The 23,041-nt window shown below is 39.4% G+C and overlaps 1 protein-coding gene and 1 long non-coding RNA gene across 2 annotated transcripts; one reads left to right on the top strand and one right to left on the bottom strand.

The window, feature by feature from the left end:
- The first annotated feature begins 661 nt into the window (after window positions 1-661).
- Window positions 662-22,652, top strand: LOC122437956. Its single transcript, XR_006268413.1, has 3 exons — window positions 662-702; window positions 1,971-1,972; window positions 22,433-22,652. It is a non-coding gene; the product is annotated as an uncharacterized LOC122437956 (long non-coding RNA).
- LOC122437955 (cationic trypsin-like) lies at window positions 8,051-16,939 on the bottom strand. The gene is made up of 4 exons (XM_043462416.1): window positions 16,674-16,939; window positions 10,032-10,282; window positions 9,079-9,215; window positions 8,051-8,671 (listed from the first exon to the last, which is right to left on the bottom strand). Exons 1-4 carry the CDS (start codon window positions 16,727-16,729, stop codon window positions 8,525-8,527), a joined length of 591 nt encoding a protein of 196 aa, XP_043318351.1. The 5' UTR covers window positions 16,730-16,939; the 3' UTR covers window positions 8,051-8,524.
- Window positions 22,653-23,041: the final 389 nt, after the last annotated feature.

The raw sequence follows: 23,041 nt of genomic DNA, 5'->3' as shown, positions 1-23,041 counted from the left end.
ATAATTCTGTAAGAAGCACTTAACATTTTCTTCCCTGGTGGCTCAGTGGTAAAGAATCTGCCTGCAATGTGGAAGACCCGGGTTCAGTCCCTGGGCTGGGAAGATCCCCTGGAGAAGGAAATGGCAGCCCACACCAGTATTCTTGTCTGGGAAATCCCATAGACAGAGGAACCTGATGGGCTACAGTCCATGGGGTCGCAAAGAGGTGGACATGACCGAGTGACTAATACATTCATTTTCATGTTTATTTCACATGTATCCTCTTTCCAAAAGGAATATAAAGCTGCTTATAAGAAGATACATAGGATAAGTGGGGACACTATATGAAAAGAAAGAAAGATGAAACCAGAAGTAGGTGGCATATATAGTACACCCCTCCCAGATCACTTGCCAGCAGTGGGCTTCAGATTCAGTCTAGAACTTTCTACCAGCCAAGGAATGATCACTCTACGTGACTCTCAGTGTCCAAGAGGCAAAAGCAGATCTGTTGCCTTGAGACACAGAACAATTCCTTGTACTGAGACTTTCAGTTCAGTTCAGTGGCTCAGTCATGTCCAACTCTTTGTGACCCCCATGGACTGCAGCATGCCAGGCTTCCCTGTCCACCACCAACTCTCAGAGTTTACTCAAACTCATGTCCATTGAGTCAGTGATGCCATCCAACCATCTCATCCTCTGTCGTCCCCTTCTCCTCCTGCCTTCGTTCTTTCCTAGCGTCAGGATCTTTTCAAATGAGTCGGCTCTTCACATCAGGTGCCAAAATTTGGAGCTTCAGCTTCAGCATCAGTCCTTCCAATGAATATTCAGGACTGACTTCTTTTAGGTTAGGATTGACTGGTTTGATCTCCTTGCAATCCAAGGAACTTTCAAGAGTCTTCTCCAACACCACAGTTCAAAAACATCAATTCTTCAGTGCTCAGCTTTCTTTACAGTTCAACTCTCACATCCACACATAACTACTAGAAAAACCATAGCTTTGGCTAGATGGACCTTTGTTGGCAAAGTAATGTCTCTGCTTTTTAATATGCTATCTAGGTTGGTCATAAGTTTCCTTCCAAGGAGTAAGCGTCTTTTAATTTCATGGCTGCAATCACCATCTGCAGTGATTTTGGAGCCCCCCCAAAATAAAGTCTGACACTGTTTCCACTGTTTCCCCATCTATTTTCCATGAAGTTATGGGACCAGATGCCATGATCTTAGTTTTCTGAATGTTGAGCTTTAAGCCAACTTTTTCACTCTCCTCTTTGACCTTCAACAAGAGGCTTTTTAGTTCATCTTCACTTTCTGCCTCACTCTCCTTACCTATGTATAATACACTAAGTCCTCACTTTTTAACTTAAAGGGGAAACAGTGACAGACTTTATTTTCTTGGGCTCCAAGATCACTGCAGATGGTGACTGCAGCCATTAAAAAATTCTTGCTCCTTGGAAGCATGACGAAGGAGCTGTGACCAAGCTAGACAGCATATTAAAAAGCAGAGACATTACTTTGCCAACAAAGGTCCATCTAGTCAAGGCTATGGTTTTTCCAGTGGTCACGTATGGATGTGAGAGTTGGACTGTGAGGAAAGCTGAGCGCCGAAAAATTGATGCTTTTGAACTGTGGTGTTGGAGAAGACTCTTGAGAGTCCCTTGGACTGCAAGGAGATCCAACCAGTCCATCCTAAAGGAGACCAGTCCTGGGTGTTCATTGGAAGGATTGACGCTAAAGCTGAAACTCCAATACTTTGGCCACCTGGTGCAGAGAGCTGACTCATTGGAAAAGACCCTGATGCTGGGAGGGTTTGGGGGCAGGAGGAGAAGGGGATGACAGAAGATGAGATGGCTGGATGGCATCACAGACTTGGTGGGCATGAGTTTGAGTAAACTCCGGGAGTTGGTGATGGACAGGGAGGCCTGGCATGCTGCAATTCATAGGGTCGCAAAGAGTTGGACACGACTGAGCAACTGAACCGAAGGAGAATGAAATAGAAGTTATGTAACACACTCAAGATTCTCATTAGGTATAAATAATAAAGCCAGGATGCTAATGCCAGCAGCCCTACTCTATAGACTGAGCCCTTAGAGTGACTACTTATTATTATCTCCCCTTTTGAACTGACAAGACTAAGGATCAGAGGGTTTAAATAATTTTCCCCCAGACACACAGCTTATTAATAGTGAGGCTGGTTTTTGAAATTAGACTTATCTGATTATACAGCTTCATATCAACTCCTACCATCTACTATTTTCCTTACAAATTAACTTCTTCTCATGTCTAATAAACTTAGAAATATTTTTAGTGGCAGAGCTTTGGGCCTCAATTCAGGAAGACAGGATACAGCCTAAGTGAAATATAAGCTAAAATACTTGTGAATATTATAGATATTTATGGTGATGGTTCAGTCATCAAGTTGTGTCCGACTCTTGTGACCCCCTGGACCATAGCCTGCCAGGCTCTTCTGTCCATGAGATTTCACAGGCAAGAATACTGGAGTGGGTTGCCATTTCCTTCTCCAGGCAATCTTCCCAACCCAGGGATCGAACCCAGGTCCCCTGCATTGCAGGTAGATTCTTTACTGACTGCACTACAAGGGAAGCCCCATAGATATCTATAGATAAACTAAAAGCCTAGGGAACAAATTCTGATCTTCCCCCTGCATCAAACACAATGCCATTACAAACTCTTGGGAGATGTTCCAGGGCCCAAAAGCATGGATTCCATCTCCAAATAAAGAAGGTATGCCATGAAGTATGAATTACTTAATGCATAAATAAATGGACTAAAGTCCCTTTGATATCTTCCCAACCAGTCAAGTCCACTGGCAGCAAGTGTGGCGGGAAGGATGCCTGAAGTGAAGAGGCCAAAAGAACACAACTGGAGACTTTGAAGCTTCTGTAGTGCTAGTATGAACAGCACTATGTGAAGTGTGGTCCAATGACCAGTGGTCCTTAAACTGTTTGTAAGTGTTCTGTGAAAAGCAAATTACAAACTGTAAAGTAAATATTAGGAGAAGGAAATGGCAATCCACTCAGGTATTCTTGCCTGAGAAATCCCGTGGACAGAGGGGCCTGGAGGGCTACGGTCCATGGGGTTCCAAAGAGTTAGATGTGACTTAGCAATTAAATCAGAGAAGGAAATGGCAACCCACTCCAGTATTCTTGCCTGGAGAATCCCATGGACAGAGGAGCCTGGTGGGCTGCTGTCCATGGGGTCATACAGAGTCGTACATGACTGAAGCGACGTAGCATGCAAGCATGCAAGCAAAGTAAATATTCAGAAACATTTATGGCAATCTGGCTTCCTATGAGACCCAGATGCAAATCCAGGAGCTGCTACTGAGTGATCCTGAATAAGCTAATACCTGAGCTACTACCTTTTTAGAATAAAGATGGTTCTTTCAGCAGCAGAGGCAAGGATTAAAGAACTAACACAATTTGAACACTAGGGAAGGAAGGGTGAGAAGAAAGTGGAAGTGAAGTAGGAAGACACATGAAGTAAAGCTATAGGAAGATGTGATAGACAAAAACACAGCTCAGAGCAGCCCTTGGCAGTTTATCTGTATGGCTCCCTATCTCATTTTTCATAGGTCAAGGTTCATATCCCAGGATATAACTACTCAGAATTTATGATAGCATCATCTTTCCCTTGACAGTCACCCAGGAAGCCCAAAGCAAGGTCTGAAAATGTGTTTTTTCAGACAAGTTTTAAAGTAGTATGGCAAGTTGGCCTGGATGGGTTCAGCTTACGGGCTTCCCTGGTAGCTCAGTTGGTAAAGAATCCACCTGCAACGCAGGAGACCCCAGTTTGATTCCTGGATCAGGAAGATCCGCTGGAGAAGGGACAGGCTACCCACTTCAGTATTCTTGGGCTTCCCTTGAGGCTCAGCTGGTAAAGAATCTGCCTGCAATGCAGGAGACACTGGTTTAATTCCTGAGTTGGGAAGATCCACTGGAGAAGGGAAAGGCTACCCACTCCAGTATTCTGGCCTGGAGAAATCCATGGAATGTATAGTCTATGGGGTCACAAAGAGTCAGACATGACTGAGCAACTTTTGCTTTCACTTTTCAGGGACATGAGAGCTATTCATGCTCAGAGCTTCATGTGACCTCCAGTCAGCTTGGAAAGGGCCCAGAAAAGGTGATAGCAGTATGACCCAGGATGCAGGCAGTGCCCTTGGAAAGAAGAGGTGGTTGAGAGGATCTGAGAAGTTATAGAATTGTGTCCATTAAAATGAACCCACGGATATGCCATGAAAATAAGAATAAACATATAAAGCATTTGTTCTACCATTAAGTATAGCTAGTGAAAGAGGAAAGTAAAAAAGTTGGCTTAAAACTCAACATTCAGAAAACTAAGATCATGGCATCTGGTCCCATAACTTCATGGAAAATAGATGGGGAAACAGTGGAAACAGTGTCAGACTTTATTTTGGGGGGGCTCCAAAATCACTGCAGATGGTGATTGCAGCCATGAAATTAAAAGACGCTTACTCCTTGGAAGAAAACTTATGACCAACCTAGATAGCATATTAAAAAGCAGAGACATTACTTTGCCAACAAAGGTCCATCTAGTCAAGGCTATGGTTTTTCCAGTGGTCACGTATGGATGTGAGAGTTGGACTGTGAGGAAAGCTGAGCGCCGAAAAATTGATGCTTTTGAACTGTGGTGTTGGAGAAGACTCTTGAGAGTCCCTTGGACTGCAAGGAGATCCAACCAGTCCATCCTAAAGGAAATCAGTCCTGGGTGTTCATTGGAAGGACTGATGCTAAAGCTGAAACTCCAATACTTTGGCCACCTCATGCGAAGAGTTGACTCATTGGAAAAGACCCTGACGCTGGGAGGGATTGGGGGCAGGAGGAGAAGGGGACGACAGAAGATGAGATGGCTGGATGGCATCACCGACTCGATGGGCATGAGTCTGAGTAAATTCCGGGAGTTGGTGATGGACAGGGAGACCTGGCATGCTGCAATTCATAGGGTCGCAAAGAGTCGGACACGACTGAGCGACTGAACTGAAATGAACTGAATGCCATATATCACAAGTATAGCTAGATAGCACAAGCATTAAGTATAGCTTGATGCAGAGATGGAAGAGGTTTTGGAAACTATCACTGGAGATGGTTTTAATTGTAGCAACTGAAAGCCTGACTCAAACTATCTTACACATTGAAAGGAATTTAGTAGATGATAACTGAAAAATGTCTAGAGAAAAGGCCTACATTCTGTCACAGTTTTATTAGGACTTCTGCTCCACTTCTGGGCAATTCTCTTCTTTTGACTTCTGTGCGAGGGCTTCATCCTTAGGCAGTTTCCCCAGTGGTCACTGCAAAATGACAGCAGCAAGTTTGATTCTCATTCATCGGCCATGTTCATATGTTCAGAGCAATGTCTCAACACAGCTCACTCTGTGTTATCCCAACACTGAACATAAATAAAGGGTCTGATGTTTAATATGACCAACTGTGTCATATACCCACTCCTGAACCAAACACAGGGATTTCACTGCTAAGCTTAGGACAAGCAGGTCACATCCCTAGTGCATCATTGTGACATAATAGAGGAGAGGTAGAAGTGGATGCTGAGAAGGCAACCACAGCATCCACAGGTTTAATTCTTTTGTTTTGTATATCAAATAAATCTAAAAGCCAAAGCCCAATGATTTTCTAAATTTACATAGTCTGTAAATTCTAATAAAGGAACCACAATCTACTGCATATCATCCCTCACATATTTCCAAAGAAGAAGGTGGACTGAGGAAGGAAAGATGTGATGTCAGATGTATGCAAAAGTAGGCAAGTATGTGGTAATAATAGAGGTGGTGCAATTAGAATAGTTTACCAAGGGAACCAATAGAAATAGACCCATAAACAGATTTTGGAATGAACCCTTCAGGACACTAGAATGGGTCTAAGATAAATAAATAAAAACAGAATAAATTAGGGATAAATAGAAGTTAATAGGCAACATTTACACATGAGTTTAGAAAGGATCTTTGAAACAATCTATAAGTTATAGACCCAAGAAAGGTGATATCTCTCATGAGCTAAAGACCAGACATGATTGAATCAGAGGGTTGGAGACAAGATAGTTCTCTTCCACACTGCAGAGGGGAACCAGCTGCCTGACCAGGCCATCCTTCATGTTCCCATTTTTGTTGTGCTCTTCACTTACCACATTGAAATCTGCTGTTTTGTATCAGGGGTCCATTCAGTGGAATGGATGTAAGCTAAAGAGAAGGGCATGGGATATTAACCCCAATCCATGGAAAGAGAAAAAGGAACCAGAAAGGGAATACAACAGTGATTGGTGGATATGTCAGGAGAGGAAGGTGGATGTGAGGGAAGACAGGGCACAGGCTACCTGAAGTTACTGATAAACCAAGTTAAATGTGGGATAGAAATGAAAAGGCTTTGCAATCAACCATATGCAAGATTGGGGCTTCCTTGATGGCTCAGATGGTAAAGAATCTGCCTGTGATATGGGAGATCTGGGTTCAGTCTTCTGAACCCACTCCAGTATTCTTGCCTGGAGAATCCCAAGGACAGAGGAGCCTGGTGGGCTACAGTCCATAGCCTTGCAAAGTGTGAGACAGGAATGAGTGACTAGCACTTTCACTTTCTTTCTTATACAGTATTGAGTTTAGAAGAAATTGACTGGATAAGTAGAAAGGTATTCACACTCTCCACAAATTAGTAGATTGATTAACTGTCCACTCATGTGTTAGTCTCTCAGTCGTGTCCGACTCTTTGTGACCCCATGGACTGTAGCCCACCAGGCTTCTCTGTCCGTGGGTTTTTCCAGGCAAGAATACTGAAGTGGGTTGCCATTTCCTTCTCCAGAGGATCTTTCTGACCCAGGGAACAAACCTGGACCTTCCCCATTGCAGCAGATTCTTTACCATCTGAGCCACCAAGGAAGCACATTCATAGATAGATTAATATTAAATAGATAGAGGCAATGATTTACTCTTTCCTTTTTACATTGGAGAGCAAGGTGAGATAGAAAGAAGGCAATTCATACCAGAAAAATCCAAAGTCAGAAGATATGAAGAAGCAAAAATGCCCAATGGTTGAAGTATTGGTGACCCAATCAATAAGATAGGCTTGCAAGTAGAGGGCCTGATTGAATCTAGAACAACTGCAGTGGGATGAACACATTGAGAACTCTAAGAATGAGGCCAGAAAAAGGAGGACAGAAGTACAGGTAGATTGTTAGGAAAATCATGCCAATGAAAAGTTCAGGTTGCAACTAGCTCAAATGGCTGAGGACAATATACCATCTGGCATATCATGTAAGGACAGAGAAAATCTCTAACAACTTGGAGTAGGAATTAAGTAGGCAACAAAAAATGAAACAGTTGGAAACTTAAAATTACTAACTGTTGCCAATTCCTGAATTCCTCCTATGCATTCCAATATACTTAGCACTTAACACATTATCTCTGATCACCATGATAGTCTTAGAAGGAATAATAGCTTTGATTTTGAGAAGCTTTGTGAAAGTAAGCAATTCATATCAATCACCAATTTGAACAAAAGAATCCCAATATTTCACTGCATTGGACAAAAAAAAAGGTGTTTTACATGTCAGATACTAAATTTCTTGACCACTCAGTATTTTATATAAAAATTAGCAGATTTTAGATCAAAATCAGTTTACTCTATCATAAATTAATGAAACTTGATATGTGGAGAATATATTTGTGGAACAACAAACAAGTGTCTTTTGGGTGTGCTTGAGAATAAAAGCGTGTGCTCACGAATATATGCATGGCCTAGAGAATGCATTCAGGGTCATGCATAAAATCTCTCAGCCAAAATCCTCATGAATTTTACTATTGCATTTCCCTGTAAGAAAGGAAAATGTATTGGAAGGAAAATATATTGAAAAAAAAAAACAATCCAACCACTTATGAAATCCTTGATATTTGTAATATGAATTATAAAATTCAGATAAACCCATATTCCAAAATTACACTGACCTATGGGTGGCCTCAGCAAACCTCAGAAAATTTTGATTTCACAGATCTTTTAAGCAGGTAATGGAAACATTAACTATAACACCCATACACACATACACTCTCTCTCTCTCTCACTCACTCACTCACCCAGGAGACATTTGGTCACTAGAAGAATTACTAAATCTTCTAACTAATTTCAGCCAATTACTACTCAGTTATGTGATTCGCATCATGCCCAGACAGACTCCTAGTAGTTATTGTTCCTCATACCCACTTGTCTTCTGTGTTCTTAGGATAAAACAGGCAGTGTTTTAACAGAAGTATCTGAGTTAGTAGGACTACACTTCTTGAGACCAGCATCCATGTTTTCAATGTTATATAAACACTTGTTTGTGAGCTGGGAATAAGCAAAGAAGTAGCTAAAGAAACTAGAGAAATGTCAACACCAAGGAGTCATCAATGATTTCTTTTGACACTCCACTCAAGCCTAGATGCTAGGAAAAATTGGGACTAAGATACAGAATGTGGTTTCCATGGATCAGCTGGGATGTAGCGAGGGTGTCAATGGAGTTGCCAATCAGCTTATGTAGAAATAACGTTCTTGATCCATGGAATGTGGCTGTAGATGTTAATGAAGACAGCAGAAAGATCTGTCGGAAAACATCCAGTTGTCCAAGACATAATTCCTTGTAATTTATCGCCACATGTGGCTGGTGCACCTGTGGTCACCTGCCAGACAGAACAGAGGGGATCAGAACTTCCTTCCCACCTGGAAATTTGTCAACTCTTGAACAAAAGCAAAGGCCATTATATCTGCCATGCAAAAGGCCCTGGGATGCAATAGTCTGAAAGCTGCTTTCCACTGCATTAACCACTCCTACCTCCTAGTCATCCCTGGACAGAAATTTCAAAATGGTAGCTGGAAGACAGCCTTACACTCCTCAACAATCTATTTCTCTCATCTCTCACATAGGATGGAGGAGACAGACTCATCATTCTTCAGCCCTTTACTCTCTGAGCTCTCAGTCTGTCTGCAAAATATAGACCCTCATGAAGGATGAGAGGTAACAGAGACACAAAGACAAAGAGAAAGAACAGAGACTGAGCTTATGGGCAAATGAAATGAGAAAGGTTACCTGGCATTCTTCTGTGTTTTTTCTTAAGCGTCCCATACAGAACAAGTCTTCAAAAAACTTTTCATGCAGTAATGTTCTGCAGACTGAATCAATACTCAGTTCAGTCATGAAGCTCTGCAGGTAACCTCTTGTATTTCCTAAACATAATAAATAAAGGAGGGTTTCAGTCATATTTGCATTTTCATAAGGTATTTTGCCTCCCTCTCCTTCAGGGCTTCTTTTCAGTTAGAATGGACTGCAGAGAAAGAACTGAAGGAATAGATCATGGATTAAACATGTCCTCCTGTTTATTTATCATCTTTGAAAGATGATCAGCATCAAGGTGTGGTACCAACCAAGACACTCCAAACAATATCTGAATCCAAGCTCTGCCATCACGAAGTTTATGACTTTGGACAACTAGTTAACCTCCCTGAGTCTTGGTTTCCTCATTTATAAGATATAAATCCTAAGAAAATTGATCTACATGATATATGATGATGACTGAATAATACATATAAGATGCTTAGTGCCCGGGACATAATTAGTGTTCAGCAAATGGTAGCATCTATCATTGTTGTAAGTGATAACCATATCACTGATAGGCAGGTAAAGGAAAAATATGATTTTCATCAATTTGTAAATAAAGATTCAGAGAAGCTAAAGGATCTGTCAGTAATCATATAATAAATGGCAGAACCAAAACTCAAACATAAATCCCTGAGCCTCAGCCCTCTGCAGTGTGTACCAATGTGATACATACACGCAACACATTGATTTAGGATTTGGTTCCCAAAGCCCTAAAGGAGATGATCCCTTCTATTCTAAAGAGCTGACACCATTGCTCTATTTCTACTGTTATAATTGGATGCTTAAAAATTAGTTCCAATTCCTTCCCCTGACTCCTCAGAGATCCTGAAGATGTGAACATATCCAAGAATACAGCTAACTATTCTTTGTTGACAGTCACTCACCAAAAGATCTTTTTTCTTCCATCCAGGTGTAAACCAAGCAATCTGAAATGTCACTTGCATTGGAAACAGGCAACTGAAACATGCTGGTAGAGAAGAAGGTGAGAGGTACAGACAACTTTATCAGCATAAGATCATTTTTAGGAGAAGTGAAAGTGAAATTTGGGTGAACAATGACCTCCTCATAAGGCAGAATTTCCCCAATAAACTCTTGAAAAGTGATGGCTCCACCAGTTAAGATAACCTGGAGATCTCTGGAAAATGGAGAGAAAAAAGGTTGATATTATCTACTACCACATATCACAAGGCTAATCTCTCTCTCTCTCTTTCTATCTCCCTCACACACACACAGTCACGTGCACTTTCCTTCCATAGTAATCCATTTAACCTCCTCTCATATTTGTCCATCTGAACCTTTATACATAGCTACCACTTGTGGTCATGTAGGTTGTCTGCCATAAAATGTAGCTGGTTGCCATTGTTGTTGTTCAGTTTCTTGGTCATGTCCGACTCTTTGCAACGCCAAGCACTGCAGCATGCCAGGTTTCCCTACCCTTCACTGTCTCCCAGAGTTTGCTCCAACTCATGTCTATTGAGTTGATGATGCCATACAACCATCTCATCTTCTGTCACCCCCTTCTCCTGCCCTCAGTCTTTCCCAGCATCAGGGTCTTTTCCAATGAGCCAGCTCTTCGCATCAGGTGGCCAAAGTATTGGAGCTTCAGCATTAGTCCTTCTCATGAATATTCAGGGTTGATTTCCTTTAGGATTGACTGGTTTGATCTCCTTGCTGTCCAAGGGACTCTCGAGAGTCTTCTCCAACACCACAGTTTGAAAGCATCAATCTTTCAGCACTCAGCCTTCTTTATGGTTGCCGTTAACCCAGACTATAATGTGAATGGTGCCTCCAGGACTTAAGGCATACAAATAGCTTGGTCTCCAATTTTAGCATATTTCTAGGGAGAAGCTTCAATCTGACACCCAAAAATAGCTGAGAGAAGCACACAAGTGGATAGTCAAGTCTTCTCTGAAAGTAGTTTCTGTTAAGTGGACTTCTTTGGGTGTTGGGGGTAAACAAGAAATATGAGATTGTACAAGTGAAATAATTAACAGCTTAGAGAATTGAATTATTTTAAAGCTAGGGAGGATCATCCAGATATACTATGCTCTGCTCATCTCAATCAAAAATTCACTGAATTAACAGGGTTTTCTGATGGTCCTTTACAAGAATAAGAGTCAAAAATACTGGATGTTCCACTGAGATCCAGTTGAAATCCACTCACTAGCATGGCTCAAGATTCTTCAGAACAGGACACTTCACTGAGGCCCCTGAGTCTCCCACTCAGGGGTCTCTCCAACCATAACAGTGAAATAAATATCATATTGGTACTGAACACCACTTTTCTGTTGCAATCCCAAATGCTAAATTTGTCTCCTAACAGCAGTATAATTTGTCTCAATCTATTCTTGTCACTCTGTTGGGAGTTTATAAGATAAAACTGTGGTGCTGGAGAAGACTCTTGAGAGTGCCTTAGACTGCAAGGAGATCAAACTAGTCAATCCTAAAGGAAATCAATCCTGAATGTCCATAGGAAGGGCTGATGCTGAAGCTGGAGCTCCAATACTTTGGCCACCTGACGCAAAGAGTCAAGTCACTGGAAAAGACCCTTGTGCTGGGAAAGACTGAATGCAAAAGGAGAAGGGGGTGGCAGAGGATGAGATGGTTAGATAGCATCACTGACTCAATAGACATGGAGTTTGAGCAAAGTCCAGAAGATAGTGAAGGATAAGGGAGCTTGGCATGCTGCAGTCCATGGGATTGCAAAGAGTCAGACACAACTTTGCAACTGAACAACAACAGCATCGTAAGCTATATTTATAATTTAGAAGTCTACTTAAATTGAAGAAAATTCATAAGTAAATGTGATTCTTGGGCAAATTATGGTAAGTGAATTTCAGCTTAAAAGAACTCTATGGCATGGAGGAGGGTTTTCCTGATGGCTCAGTGGTAAAGAATCCATCTGACAATGCAGGAGACACCAGTGTGATCCCTGGTCCGGGAAGATGGCACATGCCGCGGGACAGCTGAGCCTGTGCACCACAACTACTGTGCTCTAGAGCCCATGCTCCACAAGGAGAAACCCACGCACCACAACGGAGTAGCCCCCATTCACTGCAACCAGAGAAAGCCCACTGCAGCAACGAAGGCACGGCACAGCCAAAAATAAAATAGTGTTTCAGAAAACTAAATTACGGTGAAAAAGTACCAGAATAGTAGGTACCTCTGAGAAATATGAGTGGAAAGCAACTGAGAAGGAGTACAGGATGAACATTAGGGTATTGTTTAACTTAAGACTTTATTAAATATTCATATTAAAATTTGAAAAGTGAAAGTGAAAGTCAGTCGTGTCTGACTCTTTGTGACCCCATGGACTATACAGTCCATGGAATTCTCAGGCCAGAATACTGGAGTGGGTAGCCGTTCCCTTCTCCAGGGGATCTTCCCAACCCAGGGATGGAACCCAGGTGCCCCACATTGCAAGTGGATTCTTTACCAGCTGAGCCACCAGGGAAGCCATTAAAATTTACAAAGTAATAACTGAAAGAATAGAAAAAAGGAAAATTAAAAAGTTATCTAAATTACTAACCTAAGAAGAAAGCAAAAGTAATTTTAGCCAAACAAAATACAGTAGAAATTCAAAACAGGTAAAAAGTAAATATAAACATAGCAATAATCAAAATAACCACAAATGGCCTAAACTAACCAATTAAAAGACAAATTATAGTATTAAATTTTTTAAGTCCTGCTATATATAAATTAAGATACATGCTTAAATCAAAAGGATACAGAAAGGTGGAAAAGAAAAGATGTAAACATGATATACCAGGACAACAGTAACCAAAAGAAAACCAGGGGTGGTGTATTAAAAGCTGACAAAAATAGGTTTTAAGATAAAACATATTAACTGTATGAGAGAAAGAAATGACATAATAACAGATTTGATTTTACCAGGAATGTACCAAGTACCTAAATTTATAAATATACCTAAATTTATAGATACCAAATAAAATAGCCTAAAATATATTTTTAAAAAACAAAAATAAAAATAAATTCATAGAACTATTTAACCAGTCTACTAACACAGAGGAATAACTTCAACACAATCCTCTCATCTCCTGGTATCAAGCAAAAAAAAAAAATTAGAAAGGCTATAGAAGATTTGAATTACATAATTTAAAAGTTTGATATACTGGATATACTGAACATACATAAAACCTTCACCCATAAAATTAGAGAGTACACTTTCTTTCAAGCACACAAGAAACATTTATAAAAACTGACTCCATACTAGTCCCAAAACTAAGTCTCAATGATTTTCAAAGAATCAGTATCACATAGATCACATTCTCAGACCACAAAACAGTAGTGTGTGTCTGTTAATCCAAAACTCCTCATTTATCCCTCCTTACATTTCCCTTTTGGTAACCATAAGTTTGTTTTCTACGTCTGTGGATCTATTTCTGTTTTTTATATAAGTTCATTTGTATCATTTTTTAGATTTCACAATAAGCGATATCATATGATCTTTGTCTTTGTCTGACTTACTTCACTTAGTATGATAACCTCTAGTTCCATCCATGTTGCTGCAAATGGCATTATTTCATTCTTTTTTACGGCTGAGTAATATCCCATTTTATATTGATATACCACATCTTCATTATCTATTCATCTGTCATTGGACATTTAGGTTGCTTCCATATCTTGGTTATTGTACAATAAATAATGCTGCTATGAACAATGGGGTGCATATATCTTTTAGAATTAGAGTTTCTGTCTTTTGGATATATGCCCAGGAGTAGGACTGCTAGGTCATACGGTAACTCTACTTTAATCTTTTAAGGTACCTCCATGCTGCTTTCTATTATGGCTGCACCAATTCACATCCCCATCAACCAACAGTGAAGGAAGTTTCCCTTATCAAAACATTTTTTTAATTTGGAAAAATTTAGAAAATTGACTCCCAAAATTCTAAACTTACAAATGGAAGATTTAATCAAGTGGAAATTTTATTTTATTGCTTTTTATTGAAGTATATTTGATTTACAACATTATATTAGTTTCAAGTGTACAAGATAGTGATTCAGTATTTTTACAGATTATTCTCCATTCATAGTCATTACAAGATAATGGCTGTAATTCCCTATTCTATACAATATATCCTTGTTGCATATGTATTTCAAACACAGTAGTCTGTATCTGTTAATCCCATACCCCTAATTTTCCCCTTCCTCCATCTGTTTCCCCTCTGGTAAATCTCAGCTTGTTTTCTATATCTGGGAGTCTGTTTCTGTTTTGCATATACACTCATTTGTATTATTTTTTAGATTCCACATTTAAGTGAAATCATATCATATTTGTCTCTCTCTGACTTATTTGACTAAGCATAGTATTCTCTAGGTCCATCCATGTTGCTGCAAATGGCAGAATTCCTTTTGTTTATGGCTCAGTAACTTCTCATTGAACATATATATGTGGAGATATATATATATATCTCACAACTTCTTTATCCATTCAACTGTTGATGGACGCTTGGGTTGCTTCCATATCTTGGCTACTGTAAATCATGCTTCTATGAACATCAAGGGTGCATGTATCTTTTTTAATTACTGTTTTCATTTTTTCTGGATATTTGACCAGGAATGGAATTGCTGGATCATGTTACAGTTTTATTTTTAGTTTTTTGAGAAACTCCATCATGTTTTCCACACTGGCACACCAATTTACATTCCCACAAATAGTGTATATGAGTTCTCTTTTCTCCACATCCTCTCCAACATTTGTTATTTGTACATTTTTTCATGATTACCATTCTGACAGGTATGAGGTGATATCTCATTGTGGTTTTGATTTGCATTTCTTTAATAATTAGTGATACTACTGTCTGACTGATATAAAAGGTCAAAGCACTTCCAAATAAATCCCAATAGAATTTTTCATAGAATGCAACAAGTTGATTTTTAAATTTATGTAAAAGAATTCTTAAGCATTCCTGATGAAGAATAAGATGGCTGGCCAACCACATCACACATCACAAATTATGATAAAGTCATAATTATTAAGGCACTGTGGTCTGTAATAAATAAACCAATGGAACAACAATGACAGCCCAGAAACAGACCCATGTACAGATGGAAATTTGATAGATGACAAACAGATACTGTAGATCAGTGGGGAAAGAAGAGACTACTTACAAATGATATTTGGATATTTCGCTTAATATGTTAAAAAAAATAAAATTGGATCCCTACTTCACACCATTCACAAAAATCAATTCCAAATTATACAAAAAATTTAAATACGAAAATCAAAGCTTTAAAATCTTTAGAGGTAAATGTAAAGGAATACCTTTCTGCTTATGAACATAAAAGATATTTTTAACTAGGCACAATGATCAATAACCACAAAGAGAGACTGATAATTTAAGTTTTAAATTTAATTATACTGAAGTTAAGGCCTCTTTTTACATTAATGAATCACTTATTTTTTCATTGAAAGCTTGCATGCTGTATATGTTTGAATACATGTCTTAAACATTAGTTGCAAAGTACCATTTGGGTTTTTAATTTATTTATATATATATATATCATTTATTATTTATAAATATTTATTTATTTATATATTTTCTCTCTCTTTTTTTTTTTTTTTTGACGTTAAGAACTCTTATGCATGAAAATACACCATAAAGAGAAGATAAAGCCAGAGAGTGGAAGATATTTTCAACATGTATAACTGACAAACAAGTAATATCTAGAGCACTTATAGAAATCCTATGAAGCAGTATTTTTACAATACACAAAATGTTCAAAAGACAAAAAAGATTATTTCCCAAAAGATACATTATCGTCAGGAGAAGGAAGAGGAGGATGGGGAGGGAGGATGTTGATCATCAGTACTGGTAAAAGTAACCTAATTAAGATAATTGACACTTAATCAGCAAAAAAATTAAAGAGCTTGACAATACCCAATGTTGGAAGAATTCATAAATTGCTGGAGGGTGTGTAAAAGTAAACATTTGCAAGCTCTACAACCAAGAAATTCCACTCGTTATTATATATTCTATTTATATACCAAGAGGTGTACTCACAGATATAAACCAATATGTTGTGATACCATATATAGATACAGAATATATCTCACAGATACATATACAAGAATAAGTTCTAAGGTACATCATATGTTTACAGTAACACTTCAAAATAGCAGAAAGCTAGAAATAACTGAAACATCTATAAAGAAAAGAATGAACCAAACTCTGTGACATTCACATTGAAAAATTATACAGCAGTGAAAAATTAAATACAGTCACATCTAACAGTTTTGGATGAATCTTAAAAATGTTAAGAACAATGTGCAGGTTTATTTTTATGTGTATATGAAATATTGTACTATACCATAAAACTGTTTCCTTTCTGGACATGTTAAACATAAGAGTGTGTAGTTAAATTTTATCTGTAGACTTGAGCTCCCCTTTACCATCAAATCATTAAGACTTCCTGACTAGCACAAGTTTTATAGAATTTCCACAGGAGTGTTGAGCCCCAGCCTGGAAGCCTTAATAGAGTAGAACATTGCCCACCACTTACGGTAAGAAGCAGTGTGCTGCCGTTATCACCCACTGAGGAGCAATCAGAGTCCCCATACAGGACTTGTAACTGGATTTCAGATATAATAAGTAGAAAAGATTGCTTAGGTCTGCAACATCTTCAATAAAAACTGAAATAACACCTGAAACACACAAACAGAAGAATCACTGGGATATAACCCAGCTGATTAAAGGGAACTGGCATGGTTATAGAGATTTTAAGATACCAGTGTCAGATAGTATCAATATTTACCACATTAATCACTTAGCCTATCTTATGGTACTAAGTTCCATACTTAGTACAAACACTGTACTAAGCACTTTGCTACTGTTGCTTAGTTGCTCAGTGATGTCCAACTCTTTTGTGACCCCATGGACTGTAGCCCACCAGGCTCCTCTGTCCATGGGATTTCCCAGGCAAGAACACTGGAATGGGCTGCCATTTCCTTCTGAAGAGAAGTAGGGAGATCATGTAGAGGAGAAGGACATACACAGGATTTGGAATCAGATAGACTGAAGTCAGAATCCTTGAATCAACCATCATTCACTAGTTATATGACTTTAAGTAAATTTCCTAAGGTTAAATTCTTACTTTGTAAAATAATATAAAATGCATCCACTCCACCTTTTTATTTCCTGTGAAAATTTAAAAATATCTATTTTTAAAGTATCTAAAGTGCAATCTCAAAAATGACAGAATGATCTCTGTTCATTTCCAAGGCAAACCATTCAATATCACGGTAACCCAAGTCTATGCCCTAACCAGTAATGCTGAAGAAGCTGAAGCTGAACAGTTCTATGAAGACCTACAAGACCTTCTAGACAAACACCCAAAAAAGATTCATTATAGGGGACTGGAATGCAAAAGTAGGAAGTCAAGAAACACCTGGAGTAACAGGCAAATTTGGCCTTGGAGCACAAATGAAGCATGGCAAAGGCTAATAGAGTTCTGCCAAGAGAACGCACTGGTCATAGCAAACACCCTCTTCCAACAACACAAGAGAAGATTCTACACATGGACCTCACCAGATGGTCAACATCAAAATCAGACTGATTATATCTTTGCAGCCAAAGATGGAGAAGCTCTATACAGTCAGCAAAAACAAGACCGGGAGCTGACTGTGGCTCAGATCATGAGCTCCTTATTGCCAAATTCAGACTTAAACTGAAGAAAGTAGGGAAAACCACTATACCATTCAGGTATGACCTAAATCAAATCCCTTATGACTATACAGTGGAAGTGAGAAATAGATTTAAGGGACTAGATCTGATAGAGTGCCTGATGAACTATGGATGGAGGTTCGTGACATTGTGCAGGAGACAGGAATCAAGACCATCCCCAAGGAAAAGAAATGCAAAAAAGAAAAATGACTGTCTGAGGAGGCCTTACAAACAGCTGTGAAAAGAAGAGAAGCCAAAAGCAAAGGAGAAAAGAAAAGATATTCCCATTTGAATGCAGAGTTCCAAAGAATAGCAAGGAGAGATAAGAAAGCCTTCCTCAGTCATCAGTGCAAAGAAATAGAGGAAAACAATAGAATGGGAAAGACTAGATATTTCCTCAAGAAAATTAGAGATAGCAAGGGAACATTTCAGGCAAAGATGTGTTCAATAAAGAACAGAAATGGTATGAACCTAACAGAAGCAGAAGATACTAAGAAGAGGTGGCAAGAATACACAGAAGAACTATACAAAAAAGATCTTCACGACCCAGATAATCATGATGGTATGATCACACACCAAGAGCCAGACATCCTGGAATGTGAAGTCAAGTGGGCCTTAGGAAGTATCACTATGAACAAAGCCAGTGGAGGTGATGGAATTCCAGTTGAGCTCAAAGTGCTGCACTCAATATGCAAGCAAATTTGGAAAACTCAGCAGTGGCCACAGGACTGTAAAGGGTCAGTTTTCATTCCAACCGCAAAGAAAAGCAATACCAAAGAATGCTCAAACTACCACACAATTGCACTCATCTCACACGCTAGTAAAGTCATGCTCAAAATTCTCCAAGCAAGGCTTCAGCAATACATGAACTGTGAACTTCTGGATGTTCAAGCTGGTTTTAGAAAAGGCAGAGGAACCAGAGATCAAATTGCCAACATCCGCTGGATCATCGAAAAAGCAAGAGAGTTCCAGAAAAACATTTATTTCTTCTTTATTGACTATGCCAAAGCCTTTGATTGTGTGGATCACAATAAACTATGGAAAATTCTGAAAGAGATGGGAATACCAGACCACCTGACCTGCCTCTTGAGAAACCTGTATGCAGGTCAAGAAGCAACGGTTAGAAATGGATATGGAACAACAGATTGGTTCCAAATAGGAAAAGGAGTATGTCAAGGCTGTATATTGTCACCCTGCTTATTTAACTTATATGCAGAGTACATCATGAGAAACGCTGGGCTGGAGGAAGCACAAGCTGGAATCAAGATTGCCGGGAGAAATAGCAATAACCTCAGATATGCAAATGACACCACCCTTATGGCAGAAAGTGAAGAAGAACTAAAGAGAACTTTCACCTCTTGATGAAAGTGAAAGAGGAGAGTGAAAAAGTTGGCTTAAAACTCAACATTCAGAAAACTAAGATCATGGCATCCGGTCCCATCACTTCATGACAAATAGATGGGAAAACAGTGGAAACAGTGGCTGACTTTTATCTTTTTGGGCTCCAAAATCACTGCAGATGGTGATTGCAGCCATGAAATTAAAAGACACTTATTCCTTGGAAGGGAAGTTATGACCAACCTAGACAGCATATTAAAAAGCAGAGCCATTACTTCATCAACAAAGGTCTTTCTAGTCAAAGCTATGGTTTTTCCAGTGGTCATGTATGGATGTAAGAGTTGGACTATAAAGAAAGCTGAGCACCAAAGAATTGATGCTTTTGAACTGTGGTGTTGAAGACGACTCTTGAAAGTCCCTTGGACTGCAAGGAGATCCAACCAGTCCATCCTAAAGGAAATCAGTCCTGGGTATTCATTGGAAGGACTGATATTGAAGCTGAAACTCCAATCCTTTGGCTACCTGATACGAAGAGCTGACTCATTTGAAAAGACCCTGATGCTGGGAAAGATTGAGGGCAGGAGGAGAAGGGGACGACAGAGGATGAGATGGTTGGATGGCATCATCGACTCAATGGACATGGGTCTGGGTAAACTCCGGGAGTTGGTGATGGGCAGGGAGGCCTGGCATGCTGCAGTTCATGGGGTTGCAAAGAGTCGGACATGACTGAATGACTGAACTGAACTGCAAGTGCTCAGTGGGATTTCCCAGGTGGTTCAGTGGTAAAGAATCCACCTGCCAATGTAAGGGACATGGGTTCAGCTCCTGGTTCAGGAAGATCCCCTGGAGAAGGAAATGGCAACCTACTCCAGTTTTTCACTTTTCACTTCATGGTACTCGAGTTCCATACTATACAAACACTGTACTAAGCACTTTGTTATTGTTGTTTAGTCACTCAGTCATGTCTGACTCTTTAGAGATCCCATGGACTGTAGCCCACAAGGCCTCTCTGTCTATGGGATTTCCCAGGCAAGAATACTACAGTGGGTTACCATTTCCTCCTCCAGGGTATCTTGCCAAACCAGGGATTGAAACCACCTGTGAAGCCCCACTAAGCACTTTAAGTACTTTAAAAAAAAATTTTTTTTTTTTAATTTTCATGGGAAACAAAAAGATAGAGTAGATACATTTTATGTTATTTTACAAAGTAAGAACTTAACCTTAGGAAATATACTTAAAAGTCATACAACTAGTAAATGATGGTTTGTTCAAGGATCCCAATTTCAGTCTGATTCCAAATCCCATGTACATCCTTCTCCTCCACACAATCTCCCGCTTTTCTTCACCCTGTCTGCAGTTTTCCAGGATGACTTAGCTCATTTCCAATCTCCCAATGGCTTAAGACTTCTCGGTTCTCTCCACACTCATAGTCATGCAGCCTGTCCTGCAGCCCCTGACTGTTTCTACTAGCACACTGCAGGGATGCTCAGAGACCAGTCATTGTGACTCCAACAGCAATAAGTTCATTAGTTAATCAAAATTAAAACTTTAATTCTGGCTTGAAAATATAGGGAGAGATATTCTGAACAGATGGGCACTTAAATATAGGACGGTACTTATTCTCTGAAAACAGATTATCTGGATTCAAATCCTAGCTCTATCCTTACCAGTAGTAGAAACTTGTACAAATTAGGTAGATCTCTATATCTTAATCTCCTTACTTGTACACCGAAATCACAAACAAACTTCTCTCCTAAGGTTGCTGTGAAAATTGAATGCATTAATGTATGTAAATAGCTTGAAAGAATGCTTGGCATATATTGCATATAATGTGTGTTCAATAAATGTTATTTTATACTATGGCAGTTTCAAGAATATTTTTACACTGATAAATGGCAAACTAATACTCAGAAAAAGATAGAGACAAAGCCTCTCCATTACTTACCAAATAACTAAACATTGGATACTGACTGATATCACCCTGCTTTTTTGTGTTATTGCTACTTCTTTATCAGTGACAGCTCCAGCCCTAATTTAATCCTCCTACCTACTAATTAAAAATTTGAAGAACCCAATTAGGGTTAGGGTACCCCAATTAGAGTCAGAATGTTCCTTCTTGACAACACCGAGTTCTGAACTGACTCCATTTCTCTAACTCCATCTTCCGAATTATCCATCAAACCCTTTAAGACGCCCCTCCCAAGTTCCCTTTACTGGGACACATGAGGTTCTCTGGAGTGTGTTGTCCCTGCTGCATAAAGCTAAATAAACCTCACTTTAAAAAATTCTTGGTGTTTTTCTTGGTGGCATTTGGTTAGTGGGTTCAACAAGTTAGGTCAAATATTGCTTTCTCCAGTTCAGGAAAGGAGACAGGAAAATATAAAACTATTACTTTTTTAAAAAAAATCTATGTTCCAACTGGGGTTTCTCTTGCTATATCAATTTATATTTCTGGGTCTATGGGTTTTCATCTAATAAGTAGTAAAAGAACAATGATTTATACTATATCCCCAAGCATTCAGCATAATGCCCAGCACATGGCATAAACTCAATACATAGGTATTATACAAATGAATTAACGAGTGCTCGCTTCGGCAGCATATACAAATGAATTAATGAGAGATTAGAGTAAAACTCACTTTGCATGAAAGGGGTCACTGGAAGGCTCTGAAATTAATGCAAGGGTTTTATGGATTCATATATAAAGCAAGAATCATCACTAAAAGCTAATATTATGTATACAGACATGTGTAGTTCTGTCCAAATATATACATGTGTGCATTTTTTAAATCTGTTGAATACTAATTGGTTTCTGCCATGCATGCATGAATGCATGCTAAGTTGTTTCAGTAATGTCAGACTCTTTGCGACCCCATGGACTGTTGCCCACCAGGCTCCTCTGTCCATGGGATTCTCCAGGCAAGAATACTGCAGTGCGTTGCCATTTCCTACTCCAGGGCGTCTTCCCAACCCAGGGATCAGACCCGTGTCTCTTGCATCTCCTGCATTGGCAGGTGGATTCTTTACTAGCGCCACCTGCTTCACAACTTTTTTTTAGCATAAGAACTCCTTTTAGTCTTAAAATATTTTGAATCTTTTTATGATGTTAATGTTGTTGTTCAGTCACTAAGTTGTGTCTGACTCTTTGCAACCCCACAGACTGAAGCACACCAGGTTTCCCTGTCCTTCACTGTCTCCCGGAGTTTGCTCAGATTCATGGTCGTCGAGTCAGTAATAATATCTAACCATCTTATTCTTTAGTCTTTCCCAGCATCAGGGTCTTTTCCACTGAGTCAGCTCTTCACATTAGGTGGCCAAAATATTGGAGCTTCAGTTTCAACATGAATCCTTCTAATGACTATTTCGGGTTGATTTCCTTTAGGATTGACTGGTTTGATCTCCTTGCAGTCCAAGGGACTCTGAAGATATATGATGTTAATACATCATGTTTTATTAATAAGACTAAGAGGGGTTCTTATGGTCAAAAAGGTTGCAAACCACCGGCATAGGCAATGTTCTCATTCCTTCTTACTCTAAGCTCTTCCAGCACATAAATCTAAGTCTTATTTAACTCCCACAATCTGTCCCTGAATCTAGACCATCTCTTGTTAGCATGAATGCTCAGTCATGTCTGACTCTTTGCAACCCCATGAACTGTAACCCACCACACTCCTCTGTCCACCAAATTTTCTAGGCAAAAATACTGGAGTGAGTTGCCATTTCCTACTCCAGGGGATCTTCTTGACCCAGGGATCAAACCCACATCTCCCATGTCTCCTGCATCATCAGGTGGATTCTTTACCACTGTGCCACCCAGAAGCCCAAGAGGACCATAAAGGGATACTATAAACAACTCTGTGCCTACAAACA

The sequence above is a fragment of the Cervus canadensis genome, chromosome 3, assembly GCF_019320065.1.
Source record: "Cervus canadensis isolate Bull #8, Minnesota chromosome 3, ASM1932006v1, whole genome shotgun sequence".
NCBI lineage: Eukaryota > Metazoa > Chordata > Mammalia > Artiodactyla > Cervidae > Cervus > Cervus canadensis.
This window is presented reverse-complemented; position numbering and strand designations above follow the sequence as displayed.